The sequence below is a fragment of the Andrena cerasifolii genome, chromosome 4 (genome assembly GCF_050908995.1).
Source record: "Andrena cerasifolii isolate SP2316 chromosome 4, iyAndCera1_principal, whole genome shotgun sequence".
In the NCBI taxonomy this organism is placed as follows: domain Eukaryota; kingdom Metazoa; phylum Arthropoda; class Insecta; order Hymenoptera; family Andrenidae; genus Andrena; species Andrena cerasifolii.
The window spans coordinates 1,870,373-1,892,009 of record NC_135121.1 but is presented as its reverse complement, the minus strand read 5'-3'; the positions used below and the strand labels follow the sequence as shown (position 1 = coordinate 1,892,009).

The following is a 21,637-nucleotide window of genomic DNA, read 5'->3' as shown; positions in this document are numbered from 1 at the left end:
CGATTCTGGCGCCTAGCGTACATACATACATCCATACATAGATAATGAAACATACGTGACGAATTGAGTAACCTCCTCCTTTTGAAGTCGGTTAATAAAAGAAGATATAATTAAAGATAATCTTGCATTGCAATTCGAAAAGCTTGACTCAGCATTTGACAGTGACACGGAAAATTCCTCTGAGAATAAAGTCTGTATACCTGAAGAAAGTGGAAGCATTATTAACTCAGAGTAGGTACAAAACAAGCGCTATGAAGTACTACTTATATAAGTGGAAAATGAAAACGGCTTTCTCTTCACGGTGTACAAAATGGAATTAGGAAGGCAAAAACTCTAGTTGAACTTCGCAGGCAGTAAGCTAGTGCGACCAAAGATGGCTCCAGGCAGGATAAAAGAATTTTTATAGCAGAATATATGGTACAAAAATATAAAATTGCTACTGAACAAGGCTGATAGTACATGAAATTAACATTCGGCGATGGCCTTTGGTGGCAACAATGAGATAAACTATTCTTCATTTATGGTAGAAAATCGATGGATATGGACTTTAAAGAAAAAAGAGAATGGAATTGTATCACTTAAAATAAAGAAGTTTATGACACAGCAGCTTATGCAAAGTTTGACAAATTAGAAAGAAGACGCAACGCTATTCTACATGATGCGAAATCAATAATAAAGTACTTTGGTGAAGATAACGTTTATAATGCAGATGAGAGTGGTTTTGCGATAGAAATACATTCGGGACGCACATTAGCGGATAGAGTTGGAACTGCCGTTCAATCTTCAGGGTACCTGACGCACAGTTGCGATTTTGTCTACAATCTCCTCAAGTGCAAAGAAAGTTACTCTTACGTCTGTTTACTGTGTTGAAAGAATCTAGTGGAACTCTAGAACCTCGGGTACAGGAGACCCTCTTTAAACCAAGCAATATTTATACAGTATAATGTTTATATCCCGGCTACGACACTTGAAACATTAACATCTATTGAGTTCAAGAAACAGTTAACCCATGTGTATTTGTCATGTTATCGTGTTAAGCCATATTATTGTCCAATTACTTTACAACAAAAATTACTACATGAAAAAGAAGTGATATTCCGGATAATAGCGAAGAAAACGACGGGGCTAATTTTCAATCCCTAAATATTTATGGTTTCCCAATGTGGAAGAACTTAGAACATTCTCTGATAGAGTTACTTTATCATATTTGGATGCTAATCTTCATCAACGAAACATCATAAAATAACGATCATTAACGTATAATCAACTATTATTATCGTCACGTTTTCATAATTTTGTTAAATATGCCTGGTATAAAACTGGTTATTTTTCTGATACACCCTGAGCCAGAATCCAATAGATTTTGTTACGCAAGAGATTCTCGTTCTGCACCACACTGTGTAGTATATGGAAAACTCGCATTGTCGCAATGTGCTTGGTGGAAAAAATACGAACTTCTGTTTTAAGTATTTCTCTGAACAGTAGGTACCATTTCTGCGAAGAATGTGAACCGTAAAAAATAAATGCTTATTAAATGATACAAAAACCACAAAAATGTGCATGTCTGTGTGGATGTGTAGATATATGTATATATTATACATAAAATGTATGTTATATTGAAAATAAGGCATTGTGCAATTCTAATTGTGACGTATTATTTCATAATGATTACGAGTAATCAAATTTGGTGACGAATTAGTATGGTAGAAACGTCCTATTTTATATTATTATTTGTTGAATAGAAACGAACAAGGTGTATTAGCAAATACTTAATGGCGCATTGTTCGAGGTACAACAACAAACGTTCGAAATGCACGGATGAGTTAAATTATAGAAATAAAGTATTTTTAGGTAGGTTTAATATACATACAGTACTGAATATAGTTGTTGCGTCACTCTCAAATTTACATACGCACAATGTTCACAGCAATATCCTACTAATCCTTATAATAAATGCGAAAGTGTGTTTGGATGTTTGTTACTCAATCACGTCCCAACGACGCATCAGATCTTTCTGGAATTTTGTATATTAGTAGTCTAGGACCAGGAATGAAATGTAGGATACTTTTTATATCCCGATTTTTTTAACCGAACTGGAACCAAATTTTTTATAATTACTCTCTGGAACTCACACCCCTTCACCCTTATTTCACCCTCTTGACGCTCTGTGATTTACCTGGGCAACACCGGGTACTTTAAGCTAGTGATTGCTAAAATGATTCGTATGCAACATATTTTGCAAATTTTTACGATATATAAATTTTGCAATAATATTTATCTAGTACTAATAACAGAAATATAAGTGACAACGTGTTCATTCGAGTGATGCAATAAATATTTCCAGTAACTGTATAAGTATATACCGGGTGTTTGGCTATAGCTGGTAAAGCTTTTAGGAGGTGATTCTACAGTCCAAAATGAGACGAAAGTGTAGAGTACAATTTTTTAATATCGCACTTCGATTTCAGAAAATTGACTTTTAAGTTCTTCTAAATACGGGTGCAACCAGGTGCAGTTTTTGGCGCCTATAGGGCACGCGGAGGTAAGCGGAACGGCGCATGTACAGCACGAAGCGCCTCCCTTTTAATTCCGTGTGCCCCTTAGGTGCAAAGAAACTGCACTTTGGTGTACGCGTACTCGACTAAAATTTAAAGTCAAACTTCTTGAAAATGCAGTGCGATATTAAAAACTTGTATTTTATATTTTCGCCTTATTTTGGCCTGCGGAATCACCCACTAACAGTTTTACCACCTGTAGCGAACTACCCTGTACAGACAAAAAAATTTAAATAAGGATGGTGGGAAACGTTTTTTATTTAAATTACAAGGCTTAATCAGCTCCATGACATAGTTTTATAAAAACACGTTAAACTTTCATTATAACAATTTTTTTTATATCTATTGTAGTTTTTAAGATATACACCTAAATAAGGAAGCACACATTAACCTTTAAAGCAGACCTGCCTAACTGGCGGCTCAGCGGGCACGAGCACAGCAATGCACCCGGCTTTAATGTGTTAGTTGCGCGGACGCTGCACTCTCACTACTTGAGCTGTTCCTCACTATTCATCTACTGCTCGTGATGTTAAGTTGCCCACATTTGTTCTGTGTCCTTCAACATTTGGAGAGTATCCAAAGGGCAATGTTGTGCGTACCTGCTTTACAGGCAGGACCTAAACATGTGCAACAGCGCACAGAAACACGCGCAGAGCCATGCACAACTAGAATCACGTCCACGCGCTTCATACTGCACGATGTCCTCTGTTGCGCGTCAACCCATTAACCCTTCGTTGACACTCTGGGTGTGAGCCACCCATAAGCTGATTCTGCTCTGTTCCTACTATTAGCAAAATAAATAGTTTTTTCCAAAGCCGACGTAAAAACTATTTCTTCTCTCAAAGTATTATATCCCAACAGCAACTCTAGATTTTTAGCTTCTAATATTGAAATTTGTAAAAGTTACAATTTTTTAAGGATTTTCTTCGTTTTTTTCGACATGTGGTATTCTAGATTTTTTTTACAAAAACTGCGGTAAAATTTCAATGAAAAAAACTGTTGGAATACATTCCAGAGACCTTGAAATTGATTCATGTTTTTTTCCATAATAATTGGATTCTTTAGATGAGAACGGTAGTCGTTGAAAAATTTCTCTGGGTGTGAACCATCCAGGTATGTCAACATTGATCGAAAAAGGAGGTGTGTCAACGAAGGGTTAAAATCCACCCTTTCAAGACTGTTCTACAATGCGCGTTGCGCGTGTTTAACCTTGCCGTAAAGGATGTTTTCACCCTGAAGAACCAACAAGGGTCACGAAACAAAAACTGTCTGATACCGAGGTCCTTTACAAGCCGACACAGCTTTTAAAAAACGAAGTCTCCGGGTCACCGAAGGTTCCTTGTTAGACTAAAAGGTTCCACAGAAATACGTCCGTGAAGCAGAACATATGACATGGTTGTACAGCCTGCCTACACCGCTATGAGTGTCGTTCAAGCAATCGTACAGTAGGTCGTCCAAAATGTCGTAACATCTGTGGGCCCCTTTAGGCGACTTTTAGCCAGAGGGTAAGGAGACAGAGAGAGCTAGAAACGTGTGCATCACCTGTAGCATGTGGTTGGCAAGCGCCTACTCTCAGGTCAGAGAAAGAATCAAATCGAAAGGCCATCCTTCAATTGCCTTGCTGAGAGGAACTCTTCTTGCATCCAACTTCTTGGCTGAGATTTTAAACATTCAGAACTATTGATAGGTAGGGATAGACAGAGTGTACGGCAAGTCTCTTTCACGAGCTGAGCCACATGAGTAAATACGTATTAGACATAACATAAATATAGAATATACACTATGGTAGTATGTAGATAATAGTGATAATAACAACAGAAATAGTAATAGAAGTAATAAGTAATATTAGCGGAAGTTGTGAAATGCTTCTTTGCACAAAATTCATAATATGTTCTAATACTACGTTCAACAGAATAGATAGCAGTAGTGGCTCGCGGGCCCAAAACTGTCCCTACCGTGCAAGTTGTTAGTCCCTTTGTCTGACCCGAGACTAGGGACGGGTGTTTTTGCCACCGCTGATGTGGTCCTCCGGAATAAATCATCGGAATGTACATAGAGTAACATTGATTCCTTCGGACCAGCCACACTTACACAGGAAAGGAGCCCTCCTAGGCGCGATGCATAAGGGATGTATAGGGTGTATTTTGTGAGCATATTAGAAACCGGCAAAAACAGTGACGTAACCCCCTCTTAACCCTCGAGCGGGTGCGCTTTGCGAACTCCGTTCACCGATCTGCGTATTTCCTTCATTAGGTCTCGGTAAGACAAACATTCTCTCCGCGCGATCGCGGTGTATTTCAAGAACCCTATGATGCTTGTGCCAGTTGATTTTCATTTTTGATGTTAAAAATGTTTTACATATGCTATTTTTGTGATTTTAAATACATTTACTGCATTTTTGGATACATTGCTGATATTTTCCCAGCACATTTAATTTAAGTTACCACTGTCAACTGAGAAACCGTTTCTGAAGTGTAATACATAAGGGGGCTAAAATGATTATTTTCAACTGATGAACTGAGTTCACCACACGCCTGCTCGTGTACCTCTCATTGGCGCGCCCGCCCGAGGGTTAATTTTGCGCAGACCACAGTATATTTTAATTTTTAAAGAACACCTGTCATCAAGTGCAAGAAGTGGTCGATTTGACGTTCAGTGATCCATGTATACGTATACAAAAATACGTTGCCTGCTGCGAAGACTAAATTCTTAAATTCAGGACTTTCCGAAATGCTGCCCTCGCCTCGCTCTTTACTCGCAGCTTGCCACTCGCGTATAGGTGTGAATTGGAAACATGGAAAATGCAGAACTTTCAAATCGATTTTCTTGCAGAAGTTTGAATACTGCACTCTGTACGTTTAAAACATCATTTTACATGACGTGCACTAACAATATACAAAATTTGGGCGAACTTGATGACATTGAACCTTATGCACTCCCGTTGTAAATGTTGCTGTCACCATGGTTTTCACTTTCTCTACTTCTGTGTATCATAAATTGAAAAGTACTCATATTTGGTACAAATAAGGTTAACTTTATCCTAGAGATGGTACAAATTCGCCTACAAGCTTGATAAAATGTATGTTATAGTTGTCATGGTCTCAAATATTCTTCAATAAAACGTAGGGGAGAGGCTTGCAGGTTGCCACTGCTTGCAGGTTGCCACCCCTGCTGTATTTCGATTTTCTAGCAGTGTCATAACCTCAACTCTGACTCCCATCGACGTTAAAAGAGTAGTTGTCACTATTTAGTAACCTCTGGAGCGGACAGACGCGATAACATTGTGTTTGCTGAGCGAAGTGTGATATAGTGTTTGTCAAGAAATTGAATTATTGAAATTGTGTGTTTTCCCTGTGCTCGTAAATTCAACATTTTCATCGACAATTCAAGGTAAATATTCGTATTGTGTTATTTTTTTTATCTAATTTACATATGCCAAACAAATTTCCAAACATATCATGAATTGACAATTTTTTCTCATATTTTCCAAAAATGCGTCGGAATGCAAGTTGCCACCTTTTTTGGCTTGCAGGTTGCCACCTCTCTCTTTCCCGCTTGTTTACACTCAAATGTCATTTTTCATGATTATGTGATGTTTACTATTGTCATTGAGTTTGAAGTGGACTGTTTTTATTGCATTTTAGTCATATTTTCGTTTATTTTTTACATTTTTGATACATTTTTAGTATGGCAGCACGCAGGTCAAGAATATCTGAACGCGGCATTAAGGATTTTGAAAAGTTTTCTGAATCAGGTTTTTACTCGAGTTTTTTTTTACACTTTCAGCAATTTTTCTAGGGGTGGCAACCTACAAGCCAAAATTTCAAGGAGTCAATTTTAGATACTTTCGAGAATCTGCAGTATAATTTTTCTTTTTCGAGAGTTCACATGATTTCTAGCTCAGGATTGTAGCTCTACACTTCCTCTTTACAACTTATACCATAAATCAACGATACGTTAATTTTATGACGAGTTATGATTAAAAAAGCTGAGGGGTGGCAACCTGCAAGCCTCTCCCCTATAAGTCATTATTTTCTCTATCATTTCGGCATAAAAGCACCTCAATGCTAAGCAACGAATGGAATCATTTGTACAGTGATAATACGTCAATGCCAGTCAAAGAATAAAGGTCTCGCAATATATACTATTCCACCCGGGCAGAGGAACAGCTCGTTTCTTATTTAGAAAATATTTTCAAAAAAAATGAAAAAAAAAAAAAGAAAATTACATAATCGACAACTTAGCGAGTTACAAGGCTAAAAACCAACATAATTAAATTTATGTTCTACCTAACGCTATTTCTGACCTGTATTAAAAAAGTACATCACAGCAGACACATTCCAGTTATTTACCTACATTTGCCATTCACACGAATCTTACTCAAATATCTTATATCAATGTACTTAATTTAAAAATAAAACGAAGGACGTTCCTAAGGGCCACTAGATGGACACCAGCCGATTATTTGGTGCTTTAAAACTTATTCGAAACGAAACGGTATTACATCGAATTATTCAATTTGACCACGCATCTAGGAATTCCGGATTGATTTTATAATTCCACAAAATCAATTTGTTTGTCTAACCCATTTTTTTTTTATAATTTCATGTACTAGTGAGATATAAGTAAGCAAGCAAATAAGTTGTCTAACAATATTCAGGCCGTCTGAAATCACCTAAAACTTTCAGAACACTTATGCGTAATATAAAGATACTATTCGATGAATACTAGTCGATGTCTAATGAGAACGAACTATCACAGTTATACCATGCTAATCATATAGTGATATAACGGTGACAGTTTAAAAAATGGAAAGAGGTATTTCCACTGTCTTTATACGATCAAACTCAATAAAACCTTTTTTATGTGGACGAAAATGTTTCGAAAGAACACAGACAATAAGTACGATGAAATACATACGCGCACGTGTGTAATTCAGAAAAATCAAGATATGGAAACGAGGGAGAGGGTGAGAAAACGTGAGAAGGTTTTGCGGAAGTAGAACAAACGAATGTAAAGAAGAAAATGCGGACAAGAAACCGTAGTAGTATTACACTAACTAATTATTGTACTTGATGTAAAATTAATTAGACAGCTTCAGGGTCATTAAGGGATACACATCATCAGACCATTCAGCTACCCTGCTATTCTGCTCCTGGTCTCTTCGTTTTATGTTCACTCTGATCAATTATTTGTTTCGAACACAAAAAGCGCAAACGCAACGCGTAACGTAATTAGATGCTAAATAGGCTACTTACCCTCCCCACACCCCACTCCAACAGGACTGATCATCATGCTTATATACAGGGTATACAATAGTGAAAACTATAAAAGAGGAGATCGCAATTGACGTGATGACATAGTATAAGACCTGACCTTGAAGGAGTCAATTAATTTTGCGCCAAGTAAAGCGTATTAAACTTATGCTTTTCACAAAAATAGTAATTAACGACACTGAGGAAAATGGCTATTACTGCACTGGTACTTGTTGTTCCTACTTGTTCCTAGTTCTTTTTTCCCCGATGAAATATGCCCTATGTTAATCAGTTCTTAAGAGCTTGAAAAAGTAACCTTTTCTTCTCGAGCACTTAAATACAACTTTATATAAATTTCAATATTTTTCATTCAAGGACCCTTGAAATCTTTAGTTTCCATTTTTCCTTTTCGTAATTATTAAATTAAACACTATTTAGTTGTTACAAAATGTTGGACTATTTTAAAATTTCCAATGAGATTACAATATTAAAATCAGATGTATGCGTTTTTTAATTGTCAAAATATTCCAGGTGTTCAGTAAGGAACAATAACTGAAAATAGTTCTGAATTATATTCTCTCTCTCGAAAGTAAAGAAAACTGATGTGAGGATTGCGTTTAAATTACTAAAAATTTCTGAATAGGAAATATAACCAGCCAATCTTTCGAATATATTATTTAAACGAACTGTTAATACTAATTGTAGACACTATGACTTTTGAATGTATATAAGGTAATGTTTCAAATATTTCTTTTTTATACTCCGCTTGCACAACATAGTTTCGTACGAAACATGTTTCTAAATAAATTAAAATTCTTAAGAAATAAGGAGATGAGCGTACTAAAATGTAAATTGCATTATTAAAAAGAAATGTTACTACGTACTCTAAATGAGGATCATCAATCACCCGGAGAAGTTCTTAAACTATACAGTAAAACTGTGCAACACGCGCGCATGTATATGTTAAATCCTCAGTGTCGTACAAAATTCCGTATATAAACTCCTACATTTTCTTTAACTTAATTTGTCAAACGATTACAAGCAATCGTGTGCAAGCAATTGGAGTGTGCTGCCGTCTATCCTCACGATGAAGGACAATGGATTGTTTGTCGTTGGAAGTACCAGCGCTCGCATAAATTTAATTTTTTTGTTTTCCCTTGCAATATAAATTTAAGTTCCACCTCGCGGTATGCAAAAGAGGTACACATTTATTGTGTTCATAGAACGCCCTCAGACCTGTGCTCGTATATTATCAGTTATACGTCTCTTACGATTGATTCCTATTAATACTATCATTACCTGTTTTTTTTTTTACATAATTGCTGCTTTATTACAAACACCGCAACTGCCACAACCCCTGCATGTAGAAGTATCATCGCTGCTACTATTAATGTTACTACTCGTATTATTATATTAGTATTATTGTAATTATAATCATCAATATTATAATCTTTAGTACTATTATTATCGTCATAATCATCATCACTCTTATTATTGTTTTTACGGATTATTAATTATTGAACATTATAATAAGTAACATCATATACCTTCGTAACATTCACGTATCATTAGCAGCCTTATTACTATTACCATGATTAATGATCCTATTCCATCTAATACTACCGTGACTACTGCCGCTGATATTATCCACTACCGTCATTATTTCACCACGGCTGTCATTATTATTCCTACTACCATTATCCGCGCCATCTGCGGAATAGCGGCAATACTGACGACTGTAAGTGGTGGTAGCACTAATAACCATAACAAAAGTAGTAACTAATAACAATACCAGTAATAACAGTAGCAGTAATTAACAGTACCAACAATTATTCTATTATCATTAATATTAAGTAGCAGTATTAGCAGTAACAACAATTGCACTACGTAATAATAGTAATAATAACAGTAATGCCGTACTACTATTAATTATCGACAATAAGTAATGGTAATGATAGTAGTAAAAGTAAGAATCGCTACAGCAGCAGCGGCGACGGCGGCAGCAAGTTGTGGTGGTAGAAGCAGTTTTAGCAGCAGAAACGAAACGAATGACAACGATATGAACAGTTAGCATACGTAACAGTAACAGTGGTATATACCATTCCATATAAGAGTAGACCTGCGCCCCGCCCCTACCGATTTGGAACCGGTCTGCGCAGCTGCCACTACTGCCTGCGCACGCGATTGGTCGTAGCGCTTTCTCTGTCGGTTTCCTACCAATCAATAGCCTCCTCAAAGTCACCGTTGCGCGGAACAAGTCTACTCTTAAATGGAATACAGTATAGTAATAATAGTAACGGCAGTGGTAGCAGTACTATGAACAGCAGCGACCACAAAAGTAGTAATAGCAGCAGCAGCAGCAGCAGCAGGAACTAGAGCAACAATAAATATAGCAGCAGTGGAAGCAGCAGCTACAATAATACCAAAAGCATCAATAGGGGTGGTAATAATGAAGATTATAATAACGACCATTGTAGTAGTAGCAAGAGCGGTAATAGTAATAGTGGGAACACTATCGTTAATACTACTATCACATTAAATAATATTGCCGCTATTACTATCATTGTCGACGCCACTACTACAGTTACAGCTGCTGTTACTACAATTTATGATAAATACATTCGCAAATACTGTCGTATACCACTGCACTACCAATAGAATTGCTAGAACTGTTACGTTACCGTTGTTGTCATTACTACTAATACTACCCTTACTATAGTTTCTCTTAAAAGTATTCCTGTTAATCTTATTTTTATTTTTATTCGCGCGTATGTTACTATCACTGTTATTTTATCTTCCGAATTATCCCTCTCGTCAAATTATTATCATTGAGGCTATTGCTGTTGCTGTTACTGTTACTGTTACTATTACTATTGGTTGTACCGATATTCTTGTGTCCACTATCATTTAATGATAATAGTAATTCAATAACGAAAGCTAATTTCAATGAGTCGCAGAAGCAGCTTTTTCAAGTGCAAATGTCTGAAGTCGCGGTAAATTTAGTGGAGTACTGTTTTAGAAATTATTTAGAATATAGCCTCTCCTTTTGAATATAGATAGTCCACAGGTTCCACCAGAGTAAATACAGTTTTAAAGAAACGAGCTAGGGGGAAATGCATTTTTAAGTTTTCAGATTTTTAGGGTTATATATTTAACTACTACCGTTGGAATAACATGGTATCAAGTCACGTTGCACTTGGAAAGTCTTTTAGGATAGCGGCGACATGAAGCGCCAATATTTTATGCCTTTTTATCTTCTTTTTTGTTTTCACTTTTATTTTTAAACATAAATACGTAATACTATGTACATTGGATATTGTACAAACTACTTATCAGCTCTTGTAAGCATTTTAGTAATTTATTTAGCAAGTAAATGCTACTGTACTAATATTACTAGCAATTACTGTTAACAATAGGTAAAATATTAATAAGCGTCTTCCAAAATATTACAAAATCGGCAGGGTTAGAGAGGTATATCTTTCGTCAATAAATTTCCATCCATCCTTAACTAATGTCACGTAATGTTAGATTAGCGAATATAGATTCTATGGGGAAAATCCTACTGAGAATAACAAAGGCCTCAATGAAACACTGTCCACGTTGTTCAATAAAAACCGCATTTTGCTCCTATTTTGTCATAAACATATAAGCCTTTTACTTTAAAAAAAAAGAAGTAAAAAAAAAAGAGAAAGCTAACACGTATAACTGAATATCTGTGTCAGTCTAAAATATTACACAATCTCGGTCCATATAAGATTTATTTTTATTACCAACGTCAGTAGTTAATTGGTACAAAAACGTTTTCTAGTATCGACTTTCTTTGGTTTTCCAAACTTACTCCTGGGAATTTATCATATTTTAAGTAGTTCTCTATCTACTTACACATCTACCAATAAATTTTCACTTACTAAAGTATACATGTAAATTCATTAAGTATTACCACTTCTGGATAATTATGGAATTTCTAATATATTCGTTTCTCAAACTTTTGATTTTTGAAGTATTAATAATTTAAATTTCAGGTAATCTTCTCGAACTGAACCAAAATTCTTCTTTGATCCCTTCATTTGTTTACTATTACGCGATTAGTTGGCAACAATTTGATTAAATACCAAGCACTGATCACCAAGACCTCTTTACTTTCGAATACTTTCATATCGCCAGTAAACTTAAAGAACGCAGAACAACTTAAACCTCTAATATTCAAATGCTAAAGAATCCCGAAAAATTTAAATCCCAGAACACTAACGAAATCTCGCGTCATTATTTGAAATGCATCGGCACTTGAGACAGATCGAAACTGAAGTTTCAACTAGCACGCACTTTATGTTACCGCACGATCCGTTACCTGCTTAGCAGCAGATTGTAAAAAACGAGCTTCAGCTTTGTAACTGTACAAAACTGAAGGCCTGAGGGCGTTACAATGTACTTCAGAATATCAGAAAAAATATTGTGCAATGAATAAACACTTTTCCCCATCAGTATGGTTATCAGTCCATTCAGGTACCTTTGACGTTGAAATCATTCATGCAGAAGTATCACACGCGCGCGCAGGCATACACGCGGCACGCACACGCACACGCACGCAGGCACGCAACGGAGGGGGAGAGGGTGATGAGAATTTATAAGGCTTCAGCCAAAATCTCATGTGGACACCTCTTTTGTCATCGAACCTCCCTCCCAATGGTCCAATCAGAATTTTACACTAGCGTCAACGTCTATTTTTTCCCTTGATTCGTCTATCGAATTTTCGAGATCAATCGCTTCCTCCTTTCTTCAATAGTAAAATTCTTTAGAATAAAATCACAGTGGCGTAGAATATACTACTCTATTTCCAATTAAACGGCTAATAAAAACAATTAATTACGCAAACAAGTAGTCTAATACGAATGCAGTGTGTACTTGTATTACATATGGTATCTTAGGAAGTCACATAACTACAAACTATCCGCTGTTACTAAAACGCATATAATACAAACACGAAAATCTAACGGAACTTATAAAAATACTTACGACGGAGGAGATTGTTAAATTTACACGATGCTTTGTAAACAATTAATATCATCTTTGTTTTTGAATCTTGTAAAACATTTTACTTAAAAAAATATTATTATCACTTTTGTAAGTTACTTTTCAATGCCTTTCAACGATGCCGAACTTATGGAATAAAAGTACGCTAGTTACAATTCTTTTACATACGTAGGAAAGGTCTTCAATTATATTACTCTTGAATTTGTTTCACCTTACTATTGTCGACAATTGGAAAAAGTAGTAACGTAATCTTGTAATTGTACGACACTCACTGTATGCTAGTGGATTTAAGTTATAATGCAATGTAAATAAGGATAACTCCTGTCGCATGCGGACAACACGTTAATTATATTGTGTAGCGAAGCAACTAGCTGCAAGAAAATTCAACGTGCTCTAAAAATATATTTTACGTCACTGCGGAATTGGAAAGATTTCTGTCTCGAAAATTCGAAATTTCTTCGAAAAAAATATCTTTGATTTAGAATTTCAACTTGAAGTTTGATATTTGTATGAATTTTTGAGTATAATTTGTAATGCATAGTAACCAATGGGAAGTGGTACATCTCAGTATCATTCATGTTAGGAAGTATGTGTGGGGGAGGGGGAGTGAAGGGTGAGTGAGAGGGAGGGGGAGGGAGGGGCGAGGTGGGGATTGCGAGAGAGGGGGGGAGGGGCACACAAATCTGCAGGCAGACAGACAGACAAAGATAGCTAGAGAAAAAACATCGAATTGCCATATTCGTTATAACTCTATAATTAGTAAATGGTAGAGACACGCTGGACATTGGCACGACAGGTGGCATTTAGATTTAATATAGAATAAACTTTACGTTATTGCGATAACATTTGGTATCGTTTTTTTTTTTTTTTTGTTGTCGTCGCAAGAACTCGAACCCCGATGTACTACCCCTTTTTAAGGATTTTGGGCATTTCACAATAAAGAATCGATTTTTAGTTGAATTAATAGCCGTTACATTTGTTAATGACACTTCACAATGCATCACTGCACGTTAAAGATAATCTTTTACCATTATAAATGAAGTCTCACAATTTTAAGAAACTATAGCAACGGGAGGAACAAATTAATTCCATTTCGGTTTAATTTTGGGCACTGATTTTTTTTTTCATTTTGTTAAAATATTAAATATAACTGCATTTATTCGTTCTCAAGTCACAATACGTTATGATGACATATAAAAATAAACACTACTATGCGTATTGCGATTGTTATTCTGGCAACAACAATCATCTAAGCCGGGACCCTGCTAACACGCGAGTTAAGCTAATTAAAATTCTACTAAAAAGTCGATTCTCTATGACCGGTGCTAATGGAAGAGGTAGGTATAGCCCGTAGCATCGACGCGGATTCTCGCTTGGATTCTTTAAAAGAGGTCTTTCTATTTCTTCCTCCCTTTTTCCATTCCCTTTCATTCATATCTTATCCTTTTCTCCCACTTTTTTTTTTTGTTTTGATTAGATTGATACAGTCTATGTTTGATACGCATTGCAGTCTCGACTAAAGGAAACTGTTCAGAGCAAACAAGTGGAACACTCGTGAGACCAACGGTTAGAATTTACTTTCTTATACGCGCATTCTTAAGAAAGCATTGGCAGCGCCACATTCGTTAAAAACAGCCAAAGTTTTATTCCTTCGAAGCTCATGGCTGCACTATATAGTTATGTGTATCCTTTACCTTTCTATCCTTTGTGCTCCAGTCCCAAAATACACAACAGGAATCGATAATCCTATTATTCCAATGTTTGCACTTTGATGTTTTAATATTAGTCATATGCACGCGCATTCTATATATGTATAGATTAGCATACTGGGTCGAAATTGTAACGCACACCAATATAATACTCAAGAAGAAATAGAGTAGTGAATTTTAAAAGTTTTTAACATATACACAAATCAACACGATTGACAAGTAGAAACACTCACGAACGCTACGCACGTACATAAAAACACGCGTTTATTGAACAGCGTGTGTATAAAAGAAATTTAAAAGAAGAATAGTGGGTAAAAGTACTGCATATTCAATGGCTGCAACACCGTATTATATTGGCGTTTAAGCTGTGTGCTCCACATATGCGTACCTTGCTCATTAAACGTTACGCTGAGTTAGAAACATGCGCGTGCAGTATGAAATCAGAATTGAAAATATTAAAACATCGAATGATTCAGCATTACGAGAAACCAACTTAACTATTGAGACTAATAATACATGTTCGTTGAATAAACGGACTACTAACAAAGTATACGTTTGATACACATGTTAATAAAAAACGCGACCTGCACAGGAAGAATACTAATTCAATGATCAAGACGTCATAAACCGTGTCTACCAAAATAGGGTACGCACTACGTACACACATATGCGCATATTAGCGAATGAAATTTGTATTATCTTAAAATACCGAAATACCGAAGGTTGTGACAGAAGCAATGTATGATAATACTAATTTAAAGTTCAGAACAGCATAGTACGCGGTCATCACATAATACGGCACTACCTCAGGATTGTTGAAAAAACACGGCGCACACCAAAAGCCTTGTTTATACGTAACATTCCCCAATTCCCCACGCCTCGCCCAGATAAATCCTGAATACAAACATTTGATGAAAAAAAAAAAATTAAATCAGATTCCTAACTGCTGCGTCATGATAGAATGCACGTATACGCGGCACTGATTTAAGTAACTTATTTGTGAGAATCGGCCCATCTGACAATGCGGAATATAATTGACGTATCGTGAAGAAGAAGGTTTGGTCGTCGTACAAGTAACACCGCTTCTCCGTGCTAGCGGCACTCTACATCGACTCACCTCCCAGAAGGTCTCCGGGTAAGTACGAGTTCAGGGAGCTGGGCGTAGCACGTTGCTGATCGTTGCTATCGATTCCAGCGTTGCTCCAAAGAGAATTACTACTAGGTGGTGCACCCCACAGTTGACTGGAACTGCCGCCCCAGGTATCAGGTGGTGGAGCAGTTTTGTTCGATGGTCTTAAGCCCCAGCCTGCTCCCCCTGTTGCTCCAGCTTGTTGCTGACCACCATGACTTAGTTGTTGTAGCAGAGTGTGTACCTCGCTGTCAGCCGGTGATTCGGCGAAAATTGTTGTGTTGCCCAGAACGCAATTGTTCAGAGCACCTTGCGCCTAAAACATGACAGAATTTTTCTTAACAGGTATTCTTCTTGTGGTATTTACATGCTATTCAATACAAATGTCTCCATACAAATTGATAGACCCTCGGACGGCCAATGGTTCGAATGATCACACGGAACTCGCCACATGGGTCAGCTTGGATCCATATTAACTATGCTACTATACGAATTTTAAACGACTGTTTTTTCTTCGTTTTCTTCCTTTTCTGAAGTTTTTCCTACTACTATTACACTCGGTAACGTTACGCTTGGATCCAAAAAGACCCCAGCACGGCCCGCTGAGGGTTAACTATGATTTAGTTAATACCGTAAATTTTATTTTTAATGTTATGAAAAAAATTGTAAGGGTACAACATATTTTGCTGAATAGCATACGCAAAATAGTCGCAAGTACTTTTTCATAAACCGAACATTTTGTAAACATTTTGTCGGCATTTGGCGCCCGTTCGAAAAACGGCCCAACGTGCGAGTGGCAGATAAGTGGCGTCCTGTTAAGTAGTACATATATTTAGTCTTGGAGAAGAAGAGTCACCGTCGGCCCTGGATAGCTTAATGGTTAGAAAGCAGTGGCCCAAAAAGCGGAAAATACTCATTCGAATCCCGGCCCAGGCAATCCGATCAACCGACTGTTTTCCTCCGACATTTTGAAGTCAGCAAGACTCTTTTGAGCTGAACATACTACATATATGTTGTAGAAATGATCCTGAAGTGTTATTACATTGGGATGACCACCAACCACAACATTCACACTGAAAGTATGACAGCCTTATGACGTTTTATCTTCAAACTTTCTCTTATAACACAGCGTGAGCATGAAGCTCAGAAGAAAAAACCATAATACCGAACACTTTCAATACGAATATTAATACTGAACGTCATCTCTGGGTAACAACACTTTAGGCAATCATGTTTACTTATGTAACTAGCTATAAAACTGTGTAATAAAAACTTCCCCATACCATTAAAAAATGACCATAACATGTCAAAAACTGCGTTATATAAAAAAACTTATTGCAAGTATTCTGTGTCCAATAAACAAAATACAATTGTTTCATGCTTTAACATGTTTCATTAACCCTTTAATTAAATACGCTGGTGTATTTTGTACACCACTTTCGCGAGATATCTAATAACACTGCCCAACAGCCATTTTGGTCTGTAACATTAAATAGCCGTTTCTTCTAGATTTTTGTGCGCTGAAAATGAATCCGCAGTAATAGTTATTCGGTTGCTTGTTGTGTCAAATTATTCTATAAACGCTGCCCGAATGCAACGATATAAGTTATTGGTGCATCATGAACATTTAAATATGTTTAAACAACGATCAAACGGAAATAATACCCGAAATGCACCTATTTCTGCAGATATTTTTCAATTTATTTCCAAAACTAAGGGTCTAGGAGAAAATCCCACCATTCCACGTGATGTAGCAGACATTTTTCCATCGGAAACCATCAACAGAAGTGGTAAGTTGCGTTTTGTTTTCAATACATAAGCGAAATAGTTTGGCAAAAATCGCTTAACGCGCGTGACTACCACTGTCGGCACCGCGCGTTTTGCCAAACTATTTCGCTTCTGTATTGAAAACAAAACGCAACTTACCACTTCTGTTGATGGTTTCCGAAAGAAAAATGTCTGCTGCATCGCATGGAGTAGTTAGTAGATTTTCTGCTAGACCCTTAGTTTTGGAACTAAATTGAAAGATATCCGCAAAAATTGGTGCATTTCGGGTGTCCTTTTCGCTTTGATCGTTGTGTAAACATATTTAAATGCTTATACTGTATTATCTCGTTGAGTGCTCGGTTCGGTGTACACGTTGTGAACTTTTCGCTATCCCCACCACTTCTGCCTCACTCTTGTCCGGCGAAGGCGAAGGCGAGAGTGAGATGGAACGATAGCGAGTGGGAGGCACTGAAAGCGAGCGAGGACGGTACGAGACAGACCACGCGTTGATATTTTGTCTCGCTCCGTCTTTCAGACGCCTGACACTCCGTCCTTTGCGTTCGCGACGGGCATGCGCGATGGTCGCGAGCGCTTACCGTGAGCACGAAAAACGCTTTTGCAAAATCTTGTCGCAGGCCAGGCTCAAGTCGTTTTTGCGCACTAGGCGAACTTGTTAAATTGCGCCCTTTATTATAATACATTTATTTCGGATTATTTATAAGTTTACTTTGAAAAATTAGGCAACTGCCAAGGGCGTAAGGTTGACAAGGGGCGCAAAATGTTTTTTTCGTTGTTGGCATTCTTGAAAATAAACTTTTCAATGAAATACTACAATTTGTACTGCAACTGTTTTAAACTACGAATAAAAATTCGGCTCCATATCAAAACTACACAGTACAATAATACACATGCAATGTAGGACACGTCAGAATAGTGCACAGCAGATAGTGCACAGCAGATTGTGCACATACAATTTAGAACACATGCGATTTACAGTGCACATACAATTTAGGACACGTGCGATTCAGAACACATAACATTTAGGACACATACAATTTAGGACGCATACAATTTAGGACACATGCGATTTAGTGCATGTCAAATTTTTCTAGTGCACATCAGGATAGCGCACAGCAAGATTTCATGCACAACCATCTTCTCGTCGCCGTCGACTGTGAAACAATACGTATTAGTATTGGTTGGGGCTAGACTAGGGCAGGGGCGCGTAAAGCATGGCAAACCGATGTGACTTTGGGGATGTTCAAAATGAGACTGCGGTTACAAGTATCGCGCGATGGGGTCAATATCGCTATTATTTTCAAGGTCATCATTCTGAACATTTCCGTTTAAACTTTTTGGCGGTCGGCTTTAGTTTACAAGATATTTCCAAGAAACATAACTTAACACTAGAATTACCGAGTTTAACACATACCCACATCGGTTCGCTACCATGCTTTAACGCGCCAGCTCGCGGGCGCGCGCCTCCCGCCCTAATCTAGCCCAACCAATAATACCGTCGGCTGTGAAACAGTTGACGGCGACGAGAAGTTGGTTGTGCGTGAACTCTTGCTATGCGCTATCCTGATGTGCACTAAAAAAATTTGACATGCACTAAATCGCATGTGTCCTAAATTGTATGTGCACTATAAATCGCATGTGCCCTGAATCGCATGTGTCCTAAATCGTACGTGTCCTAAATCGCATGTGTCCTAAATGTTATGTGCTCTAAATCGCATGTATCCTAAATTGTATGTGCACTGTAAATCGCATGTGTTCTGCATTGCTGTGCACTATTCTGATGTGTCCTACATTGCATGTGTATTATTGTACTGTGTCGTTTTGATATGATGCCAAAAATTCGGAGTAAGGTCATCAATAATCTCAAAAAAATGTATCATAATAAATGGCGCAATTATACAAGTTCGCCTAGGGCGTAAAAAAGGCTCGTGCCGAGCCTGGCTATCTGACTGTGGCACGCATGCGTCGAGCAGTCGCGATTCCACCTGACCGCTCGCGCCCGTCGCGCACGCAACGTGTGCCATCTCGCTCCCCCCTTCGGCCAGAAAGAAGCGAGAAACAATCGCTCGAAATTAGAGCTCTGTTCACGATACGGGCTCATGGCCGGTCCGGGCCAGCGAGCCCTCAACGAGGAAATACTGTAATTCAATAATAACTTATATCGTTCTGTTCACGAGGGTTCATAGAATAATTTCACGGAACATGCAACCGAATAACTATTACTCTTTGAACACAAAACATATTCAAAGTTGAAAAATTGCATTTTTTTTTTCAAAATCGAATTTCTCCAAAACTGAGGGCAATGGCGACAAACGGTTTGCGGATTCGTTTTCAGCGCACAAATATCTATAAGAAACGGGTATTGAATGTTACAGAACAGAAAAAAGTTCAATTGTGTTGGACAGTGCAACTTTTTTCAAAGAATACTATTGTTTCCTTCATTGCATGTATCCTAAAGCCAAAGCGTTTTCTACCATCTGTAACAAAATCAGTTATGAATGGTCATTTTAAATAGAAATATAGAGTCCCGAACGTTCTCCATGGAGCTTCCCTGCTGGAGCTGCCAGTTAGACCCGCATTAAAATATTTTAAATCCGGATTGATGCGGTTTTCTTCCCGTAAATTCCAGATTGAACCCGATGAAATATTTTCTATCGGCTTCAAACCGGACATGCATGTAAAAATCTTGACGGTACGCATCCCGTGAATTATTTGCTCTGCCAATCCGGTACGCAACGGACTCGAAAGAGCTTGTGGCATTTCCAGATTGAATCCGTAAGATTTTTGATCCGCAATTTCAGATACGAAACTTCCGGGTTTATGCAAATGGCAATTCCTGATAGAAATTTATAAATTTCGCATATGCAAATCCTGTTTCATCCATCGATCTGGATATCCGCATTGAACCGGATTCGTTTTTGAACTGGCACAAATCACTGCTTGAAAATCCAGGTAGTACCGCATTGAACCAGATAGATCCAGTTCAAAATTCAACGCGGTTCTAACTGGCTGTTCCAGCAGGGTTGTGTTGGCCAGAAAACAGCTTATTGTTAGCTATGAGATTCAGGCTCTCATCCCTCCACAAGGTCAATACGTGCCTGCAACACGTTTCCGAAAAGGTCCTCCAACCTCCTGAGATCAATTAGAGGATACTATCATACTTAGCTAGTTACCAAAAATCTACAAGCCCCACACAGATCCCCTTCAACAGATGTTTGGTTACGAATTACAATGGTATACAAAATACATTTACGCCCGGTTGAGCTTAATAATTCCAGGTTCCATAGAATATCTTTTCTTCGGGTTGATAGGCACAAGTCACACCCCCGATTTCACGCTTCACTGAATTTTATACTTTTCAGCGCTTGATAATGGAAGACCAGAAAGACAATACCTATAGTACTAACCATTGAGAAGTGAAAAATATCAAGTTCCGCATTTCTCATCACGTCTTCACGAAAGAGACACCAATCGATTCCTTATATTTTCCGATTAAAATTATACCGAACCCGACACAACTCGGACTATAATTTTATTTTATTTAACTTCGTTAAAAATAGTCCGATATACATGGTGTTTGGTGTCTTTTAATTGGGAGACTGTCAGAAACCCATTGATGTCATTTTCACATCGATGCGATGAAAATACCTTGATAAATACCATGATATTTTTCACTTCTAAAGATAGATTCACACTATCCGTCTAGCCGGCGGCAGGCTACCGTCCGTTAAAATATTCTTAAATGGGTTTTACATGGTGACGGTAGACGGTCGTCGGACGACACAATGTGAATATCACCATACAAAACCCATTGGAGAATGCTTCGACGGACGGTAGCCTGCTGCTGGCCAGACGGTTAGTGAGAATCTACCTTTAAGGGGACCTTCTGGTCTAGAGCCCCAAAAAATAGGTGATCTATAGAAATCAATTAAAGGAAAACTACTACATATAATTTAATGGGACTTTTTGCATTGTATTAAGGATGCCTTAAATTATAGAAATATATTTTTTGTTTTATAACTAATCAGTGCAGACGGCACTGGGGGAGTCGTTAAAGTCGAGGCGTCAAAAAATGGATCCACATCGGTGGGACCTGTATCTCCAAAAGTCATTATCCGATTCGACTGAAACTTCTTTTATTTTGAAGAATATACTTCTGGCTGGGGGGGGGGC

At 37.6% G+C, this 21,637-nt stretch overlaps 1 protein-coding gene and 1 long non-coding RNA gene across 3 annotated transcripts in view; one reads left to right on the top strand and one right to left on the bottom strand.

Moving 5' to 3' along the window:
* The window catches only part of LOC143368081 (uncharacterized), a 252,336-nt gene that overhangs the window by 105,670 nt on the left and 125,029 nt on the right, over positions 1–21,637 (top strand). The gene's annotated exons all lie outside the window — the stretch shown is intronic.
* Positions 1–21,637, bottom strand: part of Gw (trinucleotide repeat containing adaptor protein gawky) — a 151,029-nt gene that overhangs the window by 12,386 nt on the left and 117,006 nt on the right. Inside the window, exon 17 of the mRNA XM_076810324.1 lies at positions 56–15,995. Within this exon, the coding sequence (XP_076666439.1) occupies positions 15,654–15,995 (342 nt within the window). The 3' untranslated portion in view covers positions 56–15,653. The remainder of the gene's footprint in view (positions 1–55; positions 15,996–21,637) is intronic.